Source organism: Clytia hemisphaerica, unplaced genomic scaffold (assembly GCF_902728285.1).
Source record: "Clytia hemisphaerica strain Z4C2 unplaced genomic scaffold, Clytia hemisphaerica genome assembly, whole genome shotgun sequence".
Classification (NCBI taxonomy): domain Eukaryota; kingdom Metazoa; phylum Cnidaria; class Hydrozoa; order Leptothecata; family Clytiidae; genus Clytia; species Clytia hemisphaerica.
Window position 1 is genome coordinate 1,694,807 of NW_027104057.1, and position 11,520 is coordinate 1,706,326.

The 11,520-nt window shown below is 33.8% G+C and overlaps 1 protein-coding gene across 1 annotated transcript; it reads right to left on the bottom strand.

Moving 5' to 3' along the window:
- Positions 1-784: 784 nt before the first annotated feature.
- On the bottom strand, positions 785-10,573 carry LOC136812232 (COP9 signalosome complex subunit 4-like). The gene is made up of 10 exons (XM_067068710.1): positions 10,564-10,573; positions 7,712-7,863; positions 7,143-7,246; positions 6,548-6,704; positions 6,012-6,162; positions 5,333-5,417; positions 5,066-5,151; positions 4,849-4,964; positions 2,242-2,326; positions 785-1,755 (listed from the first exon to the last, which is right to left on the bottom strand). Exons 1-10 carry the CDS (start codon positions 10,571-10,573, stop codon positions 1,613-1,615), a joined length of 1,089 nt encoding a protein of 362 aa, XP_066924811.1. The 3' UTR covers positions 785-1,612.
- Positions 10,574-11,520: the final 947 nt, after the last annotated feature.

Consider the following 11,520-nt stretch of genomic DNA (forward strand, 5'->3'; position numbering starts at 1 on the left):
TTATATGGATCAAAATGATGGCAGGAACCACATAACAGCCACATGGAATTATTATGATGACATTTAGCATTCCTTATGGGCAAAAGAGACCAGATTTGATAGCAATGAGTTTGCTTCAAAAGGCTTACGGTTTTTGGAAACTTTGCAACTGTCGCCGACTATGCCATCTAGTTTCACGGTAGCCGATACCCTTCAAAAGCTTCAGGAGCTAAGAATACTGACTGAAAGTGTTGTTTAGATAGTTGGGGAATACTTTTACACCATTTTTGATGTTGTAGCTGCTTCTGGAAACACACATTATCATCAAAATACTTCAAAATTGTATATATTGGATTTTTTTAGCCGAAAATCGTGATTTTTGGCAAAAGTGACCGATATTTGGGAGGCTGGTGTGACACATACAGATTTTTCTGGATGCTGATTTTTGGTATATTACTTCAAAATGATGTATAGATTGATAAATAGCCAAAGACAGATTTTTTAATTAACTTCCCCCCACTTTTTTTTGCTCTAGAAGTGAAAAATGCAAAAAAAGTGACATTACCGCAAAACGTGAAAAAAAACTGTGGTTTACGTGATGCTACCATTTTTGTTGGAATATTTTATTTGGATTGGTACTTGGTCTAAAAGTTGTAGAATTTAATTAGCTTTTCAGGGATACCTTACTTTTTTTCTAAAGATTCCTAGTTCTTGAGTTATGATCAAATAACTGAACATGTCTATTTTCTGAAAAAATGTTGCGCGCTGACAGCGTGAAAATTTAAAAAGTTGCGCGCTGGAAAGGTTAATGAAATCATGAAACTATCAAAACAAAACAATTTTAAATAAAATATAATTTTCATTTCCCTTTTGTCAATATAAATTCAAAGTTCATTCATATGCTCATAGCATTCACACGTATTTCCACTCTTTCAAATAAAACTGCGCTCAATACAAAATAAGACGTTTTCTCAACAGCAACGTTTTTGAGCTGATTCCGATAGCTTAAATTATCTGTAATTTATTTAATTTCCGATGATTAAAACTTCACACCTTTCTCACCATAAATAGATCATATTAAATTATTAATCATGTTGAAAATAGGGTATGCACCTTGCGTGGATTAATTTTCGCGATTTTCTAGCCGATTGGCGAAAATGAGTCCTCGCAAAAAATCCTAGTTTTTGACAAAACCCTTAGTAAATGAAAGACGTTATAAGAAAAAAGCGATTTAATCCCAGCGGAAATTCTAGATTCGCAAAAATTCCACGCGAAAATAATCCACTCAAAAGATAATAATTTCAACCAAATAATAAAGAGCAACTTTTATAAGCGCTGTGATGTATTTCTGTAATAAAATGTCCGATAGTGAGTGTTCTAACATAACATGTCATTTTCAAAAAAAATGTCACCAATTTTTGATCATCCAAAATAAATGGAACGAACGATGGTTGAAATGGAAAGGCTACTTTCAACAAAAACTATTCTTGAGCCAGTAGTTCTAAAACAAGCCGAAAAACCAATACCTCTGACATGAATCGATCTAAAGAATAAAAGACGCATACCTTTTATCTTTTTTTCTCAAAATCATGGAATGTTACCGTTCGTACAACTTGAATCTGGGTAACTGAGACTAACTAGTATCCATGATGATGGATTTGTCGGCAATGTTGAACTGCCAATCAGGAACGTGTTCTTGTATTCTGTCCATGACGTCATTGACATGTAAGCAAACGCTTTGAATTTGCTGATCGAACGACTCCAACACTTCTTGTGCTGTAAAAGAATACGGTCAAAGTCAAGCGCTGATATGTCTCTATTGTAATGTCACGTGACCTATGTAGGATTTCCTACCTAACCACGGCACACTTTTTAGCAAAAGTACGACATCTTGCCCTTCGGGCTTTATAAATCTATGAGTGTGCTCATGAAAGCTAAATGATGTAGATCTTTTATCTCTTGGCTTTCGGCTAAGGGACACGATATGCTCCATCTGTAAAGAAATCTTGGTTTTTGTTGAATTTGTGTACAAACTAAACACGTTTTTTATGACCAGGAACGTCCAAAGTTTTTCGAAGCTTTTTATATGTTCTGAACTTTTTCAGTTTTAAGCCTAATAATGTTCTTAAAATGTTATCATGTTATTCTTGGTATTTTGGCCATCGAAGCCTTATGTTCGTTCATATAAAGTCTGTTCTCATACAAAAACGTGTATAAAGAGACGAAATCAACTTCATACAAAAGAACATATGGGTAGGGTACCTTCAAAATAGACGAAGCCTTCGACTTGATCAATGAACCCTTTGATTGTATTATTGCAAATCATACTGGACACGATTTTCTCCGCCTGCATAAAATAAAGGAGAATGTCTTTTCATTCAAATTAGCCTTTTCGGGTTCGGGTTTATTGTAATGTTTACAGGGAGACAAAGGTCACGAAAAATGGTTACCCAAATGGTAGACGATGTTATCGTCCGTTACAGTGATAGTAAAGGCGGGAAAAAATGGCGGTATGGCGTTATGGCGGTATACGGAAAAAAATCGGCGGGAGAGTTTCGAAGAAACGGACGATAACTCTTTGGCATAAAAAAGATTTTGCGGTTTTGCTTGGACTAACCAGTGAGACTGGTTAGTCGCTCCGTGGTGAAAACCGCCTAAGTTTAAAGGCCGAGCTTGGTTCAAACGATCAAAAACACGCTGGTCACTGGAAAAAAGAAGACACAACACACTGTGAAAATCCAGCTCATTATGGAATTTTTCTTCTTGGTTCATTTGTTTTATTGAGACTACAAGATGACTTAGTTTAAGGGAGTACTTATTCCTCAAGTATGCTTCTGTAGAATACTGTTTTAAAATGATTTTTCAACAAGTCTACATACAGCAAAAAGACACAGAGTCAGAGAAACTAAGTAGGTAAGTCAGTTTGTATATTTCTTATGAATCCTATGAATCACAGGCAGTGTTTCATTAGATATGTGAATACCCTCATATCTCCACTCTTAAAAAGTTATTTTCATCTGGTGTTAGCAGTTCTTTGACAACTTTGAAAAATGTCAAACAAAGTACTTATTGATATTGTCAATTGTGGACTTTAAAAGACTGCTTTTAACATACTTTTTGTTCGAACACTTTCACATTTTCTCGAGAAGTTCAGTTACCTAGTCGTACCTGTAAAAATTATCAGATTATTATTCTAAATTTTCTAGGTAAGAATCAGAAATTCAGAGATAGCACAATACAGAAATGAAATATTTGGCACAGCATCCTGGTTTATTATTGAGATTGAGACTTGCAATATTTCACGACGTCCTGGTATAATTTGAGATTATAAATTGCAATATTTCACTTCACGTCGTGGTTTAATTTGGGATTATAAGTTGGAATTATTTCACTTGACGTTCTGGTACAATTTGAGATTATAACTTGGAATACCTTCACGTCGTGGTTTAATTTGGGATTATAAGTTGGAATATTTCACTTGACGTTCTGGTACAATTTGAGATTATAACTTGGAATATTTCACTTCACGTCGTGGTTTAATTTGGGATTATAACTTGGAATATTTCACTTGACGTCCTGGTTTAATTTCGGATTATAACTTGGAATATTTCACTGACGTCCTGGTACAATTTGAGATTATAATAACTTGCAAATTTCACTTGACGTCCTGGTTTAATTTGAAATTATAACTTATTTCACTTGACGTCCTGTGTACAATTTGAGATTATGACTTGGAATATTTCACCAATGCCCTGGTATAAATTGAGACTGTTACTGAAATATGTCATCATGATATGCAATTTTTCACTTGACGTCCTGATATAATTTGAGATTGACTTGGAAAAATTTACATCAGCCTTCTGGAATTAGTCGAGACTGTAATACAGTATTGTCGGAAGACAGTTTAGAATCATTTGTTTATCATGATTGAATTACGTTTTTATCAGTTTTTGTAAATAAGAAATTTAATGTCATTTAAATCTGCCTCAAGGTTTTTCTTAATTGATACTTTTCCATTTTAAGCTAATTTCTGGGGATTTCTTAAATTTTATCCTATTTCATCCTCATTTTTAATGTCTCTTTTTGGGTAGAAAGAAATTCAAGCTCAAATCAAAGCAAGATCAACATACTGCAAAGCTTACAAGCTGGGACTTTTTTACTTTTTCCCTGCAAAAGTTACTGTAAAATTTTTTATCAAACAAAACAGGACAGTCACAAATTCGAAATTGCAAGTATATATAAAACTGGCAATGATTTGTATACATATCCTTTGTTTTTGAGCAAATGGTGGAGGGGAGAATATACTATAGCTTTTTATTTACATGGACTTTAATATATAAAAGGGGTAAATATAAGGATATAATCCTCAGGCAAAAAAAACAACAACAAACGAACAAGCTTTACATGATTTGATGTTTTTTAAGAAATTTGTAAGGTGAAAGTTTAGATAGATATCCTTGTTGCAAAGAAATTACAAACTTATTAAAGAAATGACTGCTCATAAAAATTTGTTATTCTAAGAAAAGAAATTGTAGTTCCAAGAAAATATAAAAGGAATAAAAGGGAGAGGGTATTCAAAAAGAAAGATATCATTTCTTGGAATCTCAGTTTCTTTCTCCCGCCTCTTTTTTTTGTTTTGATTTTTTCGAATACCGAACACAGTTGGCCTCGCATACGGAAACTCCAATTCATACAATTTGAGCTGTTTTTGTATTTTGTACCAAAATCGTATAGTCTAAGACTAGCAACTCTACCGACTGTAAACTCTTTTCGGCAAAAAAAACCCGTTTGCGAATTTTCTTCGGCTTTGGGATTTTTCTTTGATAGTGATTCGTCTTAGACTATAACATAGTCTACCCAAATGGTTACCTTTTGTTGAGAGATTTCTAGAAGAATTCCTAGCTGATCTATTGAAATGTTTTTGTATATCTTGCTGATTGCCAATAGGTTGTGTTCCACAACTGCACGGTCAAGAATTGTTGAGCCTGAAAAGCAAAACAAAAAACCATAGGCTAAGTGAAATGATAATGGATATCCTAGATTTTCAGTTTCCTTGAGGAGAGGCATGAGAATTCTTGTTTCTTACCATCAGCCGTGGTTGCTTTCTGGTGGTCTAATAACATGTCTGAGAATTCTTTCAATTGAGGTCCACGAATAATACGATCCAAATACCTAAAGTGAAATGAAAGAAGATGAAGTCATGCAAAATTCCAAAATGATCTAAGTCTTGACAACCTTTTTCTCCATATATGTAAATAGTATTTCCACACATCTTTTCAAAACAAAGCACATTTGTGACATTGCGTAGAAAAGGCACATTTTACGAATAAAACAATGAAAAATAGAAAGTCACATTTTCTCCAAGATCTCGTGAGCAGGTAGTTGTTGACATCTTTCGTCTTTGAATAATGTTGCCAACATTCGTGACCTTTGTCTCCCTGTAATAAACATACATTAAAATAAAAATTACATAATACCATACATTTAATACCAAAATTTATCTATAGATATCAGAAAGATTATGTAACTGTGCGAGACAAACGGCCCGGGTGTTTAGAATACAATGACCCGATCATGGCAGTTATATATACTTGCGATATACAACCAAAACAACTTCATAGCTGTGCTAACAGCCCCCCAGGCCCCAAACTTAAATTATTATAGAGCCCAAGGGAGCAGAAAGTTGGGTCTATGCCCAAAATATGAAAAACCTGAGAAATCACTATTTACTGTCAAATATTCCAGGGCTGATTGAAGAAAAGGGGTTTATTTGCATGAGGCATTACTTTGAAGGGAACCTTTAACTGGTGGAAAAAATATGTACATGTTAAGTTTTTTTTAATAAAATCCAGTAAATTTTAGCTCAGACAGGGCTGTTCTTAATTTCTGAAATTTTCAGGGTTTAAATGTTCCAAAAATGTTCGAATTATAACATAACTTAGACTACTTTCTTCCATTTTGAGCCTTATTTCTGATTAGGAGAAAAAGCTTGTCAGACAAAATAATATGAATTTCTAAAAATGGTAAATTACCAGCGGAAGCCAATATGGTGCAGATGAGAGAATGTTTCAAAGCGTTAATACGTTCAGAATCTGCGATCAGCGTGTTGTATGAAAGTTCGTTGTAGCGTTGTGCTGCTTCCAAAAACTTTCGTCGATAATCCAAAACCCTTGCATAACACACCTAGAAAGAAAAAAGACCTTAAAGTTTGTAACGTTCACTTGATCAAATCTCATTCCATCATTTCACTGAACCCGATTTCATTTTGACGTTAAAAAACCGGAGTGGGGGGGGGGGGGTCGTTGTAAAAAAAACAAATTAAACATTTGTGAAAAACAAAGACTTATAAGTTTGCAGGTCGATGTAAAAAAGCAACTTTGTATACTTTATTAAGTATCAATTTAATTTTGGTTTGACTAAATTTTTGAGTAAGTTGAAAGCTTTGTAAAAATTTAACAATCTTTATTCAATATTCTAAGCAGCAAACACCATTTCATTATTACTCGTGAAATAAATGTAGGAGTAAAACAAGAGCCATTGTTAATTATTATTCGAAAAAGCAAAATACTTTATATTTGATGGTGAGAGCATCGGTGGTATCATCCGATTTTTGAAGTAGCGATGCACGATTGATGTAAATATCAGCTTGCACTGGATCATCATCTTCCAAATAAAGTTGAGCGATGTTCAAATAAATCTCCATCTTGAATGCATTACTGTATTGCCTGTCAAAGAGGTAATAGTAAAGTTAAGTATCGATACATAAAATCACGACTTAACGGATGAATTGCCTCTATCATTCGTTCGCACCCCGGTGACTCTCTACAGGCTAATCTGAAAGCAATTTAGACTTCACTTTGCTTCTAAAACAAATTTACGCCTGGTATTTTGTTCTGGAAGAAAGGGAGGTGCTACAGGGTAAATCTATCTTGCTTATCAATCAGCCTGAAGAAAGCTGCCGTGGCGCGTTTGAAAGCTAGAAGAAAATCGAGCTTCGTGGTGATTTATCTATTAATATTCAACAACGCAAATTAGTATCATTTATCTTGGTTGCAAGAATAGAATAAAAAACTCTGCAGCCATGCTAAAAACTCTCCCATATTATTTCAATCTTATTTAATACTTTGCTGTCCTTTATCTGCGTTATCAAACCAACAACTTACTTTTGTCCAGTTTCAAGAGGTATTCCAACGAGCGCTTCAGCTGATTTCCTCCAATCACCTTCTTCTTGTAGAACGTTAGCTAAATGTTGTCGTATGTTGACCACCTGTATCGAAGAAAAAAGAGAAAGTTTGAAGAAATCCATTTCTTTTGAGCGTCCTGTGAAACATTTAAACCTAGAATATCTGGAATCCGAATGATTTTGACACTTCCTGCTTGTCATTCATGGACATTTTATCCTCCTATCGTTTTTACTCACATATAAAATAAATAAAAGAGGGACTACTTTGTCCCCTTTACGGCGCCGTGCAAGCACGAATTTGGAAAAATTCTTTTTGTTTATTCTACTTTGTCAGTATAGAGGCTCACCTACTTGCTTTTTAGCATAAAAACATCTTTTTAAATATCTTATAATATCTTTCATGGAAAGTTTCCAATGCTTTGTGCGAGTGGGCATAAGGCTACGTCACATTAAAAGAGCAACTAACTGGATATTAATGATGCAGCATTGCATAAATCACAGCGGGAGGCAAACAGCTGACGAGGCAGCACTGTTTATCTTCTGTGTTACCTGTTCTTCGAATGAAATTGCTCTGGTCTGTAAATTGTTCAGAGTAAAATATGAGACATCTTTGATGGTTGTAGCATCCAAAGATTTCAATGCCGTTGCAACATCAGAGACAAGTTGTCTGGAAACCACTACACTCACATTCTCTTGTAAGGCTGAAAATCAACACAAATTATGCCTATAAATCATTATTATAAATTATATGCGAAGCCTGATCCAGTACTTGAAAAACAAGGGTTATATAGGATGTGGTTAAAATCAATAAAGATTTTCTTTCCAAGGGTTACCAGGATTATTAAGGAATTGATGTAATTATAAGTTTGATGATAAGTTACCCTGAAGGGTAACTGCAGTGGCTCAAAGTATTGTTATAACCACTATATTAGGTTTAAATCAAACTGAATTATATCAAAATCTCACTTTAAATAGTATATTCGTCCATGAATGGCATTTAAAAAATAATAAATTTTAACTTATTTCAACTTTAAAAAAAAGCATTTGCATGAAATAAAGTAAAAGTAACTTTGTTGTCTATATCATCCATTACGTTTGATTAAAATAAGTCTATAACAGGTTTCTCATTGATAAAGATTTTGCTAATAGTTAGAAAGATTTCAGTAGGTCGGTGAGCTCAGGATTCTGGAGGGACAAGATCTCATTCAGATGTGCTCGATATTTGTCAATAGAGTCTTTTTGAGAGCGGCCTTGATTTGCCAAATTAGTAAGTGAAGTCCTTATATTTTCAGCCATTACAATTAGTTAAAAAACTATCGATCATTTGTATCTTTGATATTTTATCCTGTAAAAGAGAATTAGTAAAAAATAATCAAATCAATAAGGAGAAGAAGAAAATCATTGAACTGAAACTTTTAAATGCAGCGCAAAAGCTACCCATCAAGGGGGTACATCTGTAGGGTAGATGGAGTTACATGCCAAAATACCCAATCCCAGATTAAATTAAAACCAAAATTTAACTTTTTTAATGTTTACAAGTAAACAAATTTATACATATTCAACATTTTTCAGAAGCTTTACCCTCTTAAATCCAGGAATCGCCCACAGACCCCCAGTTTTGTGGGTGCACAAATTTGCTGAGCAGATTATACACTTAATCTAAATTTTAAAAAATGATCCCAGCTGAAATTATCAAAACACCAGCTTTTTTCGAGTTTTGTCTCGTTTACCCAAACGCTGCAATCCTGCGTAGGCTTAGGGCTCACGACTAGAATCCCCAATACAAGGCATTTGACCGACCAAAAAATTCATCATCATCAATTTTGTCAATTGTCAGAATTGTTTACTCGCTGGAAATAGTCAACTTTCTGAGGTTTCATTCCTTTGCTTCATTTCATAAAATATTAAACCAAGATGAAAAATTACTAACAATCCCACGAGTAAAAAGAGGTATCCAATTAGTCTATGGAAAGTATAAGATTTAAAAAGCATTGTTTACATCTCATAAAATATCACCCTAGTAATGTTGCTTAGTTATTTAAGAATCAACAAGTAAGACTGTACACAGATATTGGACAGTCTAAAGTTAATCATGAAAATTCTGCGTAAAGCGCAAATTATTGTCAAAGTAGGATTTCCGATAAGTCTAAAAAGTTTTTGAATAGGATTTAATTACTGTTAAACCCATTTAGTTGAAGTAACCTGCTTATATTTAAGAATAATGTTCACCAAACTGTGAAAGGTTGAGGCTTTTCCTGAAAATATAGACCCTGGAATTGTAGGAGAAGCCAGATACCAGTCTCATTTTTTTACATATATTATGTACTTAAAAATAAAAAAACTGTCATAAAATATCATCTGTTGATGGAAATGACCCAAAAGTTTTTGCAGTTGTTCCCCAAATGCCAATATGATTAGTTGACTGGAGAAGATCAACCAATATTTTGACAACAATAATTAATCCCTTAAAGCCCTTAAGTTGACCTGATTTAGCATTTTAAGAGGGAAAAAACAACAATGTTAATAAGAAAATTTTCTATTGATTATATCTTTAAGAGACTTCCAAAACCCACTGAGATTTTTTGAGGTTATAAACTAGACCTACTAAGCCTTACTGAAAGTTTCAAAAAAAATTGTTGTCGCTGCAAAAAGTTACGCCATCTTGAATTTGGCTCCAGATCTGCCATAATAAATCTTTTGGCCATTTTTGACAGTTACGCAAAGAAAGAAATCCTGAAAATCCCACCAGTAATCCACTCCAGGCCAAAAGTTTGCTTCAAAAAAGTCACAAGGACCATCAGTAGGCAGCTAAAAGAGCACAAACCCAGTGTAAGCAAAGTTCGAAGCCCTCTACAGTAGATGCTAGAGATTTAATTTGATTTTTTTCTGATTCCTACAAAAAATTCTTGACATCCACTGTAAATCAGCTTTCTAATGTACTTAAATAAAAATTCATTGGCTTTCAAAATCTGATTTTTAGGGGGTCAATTTTTTGCTTAGTAGCCTATCTTTGAGACGCTGTATCTTCAAAACTACTTGAGTTGAGATATCAAAGTGGAATTTTCAGGGTCTTATTTTCTTGTGTGATAGATCATTTGGTCCAAATCTAATAGGGTGAGGTATCACACTTTCTTTATTTTGAAGATTAAAAAAAACTTAACTTAACTTTCAGGAAGTTATCAGCAAGACCTAATCCAGGCGGTACTAATCGAACGTTCAATTGTGATTGAAGTTATCAATAATGATTGATAATAATCGAAGGTGGTCAGTGACCACCTATTGATTTTATCGATGATTGAATAATCACTTGAATCCAGATTATTAATCACTTGAATCCAGATTATGGCATTTTCTTCAACCATTTCTGCTTTGTTCAATCATTTTGATTACTTTTCGATTACCTTTGCTCATATTGAATACCTTCGATTGTATTGAGTACTTTCCAGCCTTCGATTTTATCAAATATGTTTCCAGTATTAGCAGTGCGTCAAAATAATCTGAAACCAAGTTTACTTTGGTCAATATATTAATTTGGTATTATTATATATTATTATATATTTCGATTCTTTTTGTGCTTTGGTTTTAGGTCAGTTTATTGGTTTTTCATAAAGCTAAAGATATATCATACATAGTGATTGGTTATCGAAGTAATCAATTGGTTATCAAAGTTGTCAAAGTTAAGAACATTTTTGGTACTCGACATTCGATTGTTAATCGATGAGTGGTTGTTCAATTACTTCTATCATTATCGCTTACTTTGATAATCGAATTTATCGATTAGTACCATCTAGCCTAATGCAAGACTCCTGACTGATTTTGAAGTTCCATTTTTTGAAATTTCGACTGACATGACTCCCTACTTATATCGCTTTGTCTTCAGAGCTAAAAATCCCAACACAAGTCACAGTTTTAGCTCTCCTCTTGACGCAAACTTCTCATTCTTCATTTTTGAGAAGGAGACAGGGCCCCTGCGTGGCAACAAATAACAAAGAAGGGGAAGAAAGTTTTAAACTACTTTAGGGGTACAAACTTTTGCGAGGATGAAAAATTGTAAAATTCACAACATTTACTTTTGCGAATTTAGGGATCAGTCACATATTGATTCTTCTCACGACTAACGTCAAATTGACGCTAATTTGAAAACCCCCCACCCCCACCTCTTAACGTCACAGTTTAAAAATTATCAAAAATTGATGAAACTCTCTCCATCACTTTCATCATTATTTTCTCAGCCATCTTTAATTTCGCTACGGCTTGCTCAGTTTACATTTTAAAAATAATGGAGATAATTTCTAAACTTTTTTTGGAAAGTTGCCGGAATCAATTGAATTATCTCCGTAATAATACAGTAAGTTGGG

What these genes read in the sequence shown, in the direction of transcription:
- LOC136812232 (XM_067068710.1), bottom strand. An exon ending in CCTCTTGAAACTGGACAAAA is followed by an intron (nt 6,705 to 7,142) that starts GTAAGTTGTTGG and finishes CCTCTTTGACAG; the next exon opens with GCAATACAGTAATGCATTCA. An exon ending in TAGAAATCTCTCAACAAAAG is followed by an intron (nt 2,327 to 4,848) that starts GTAACCATTTGG and finishes TATTTTATGCAG; the next exon opens with GCGGAGAAAATCGTGTCCAG.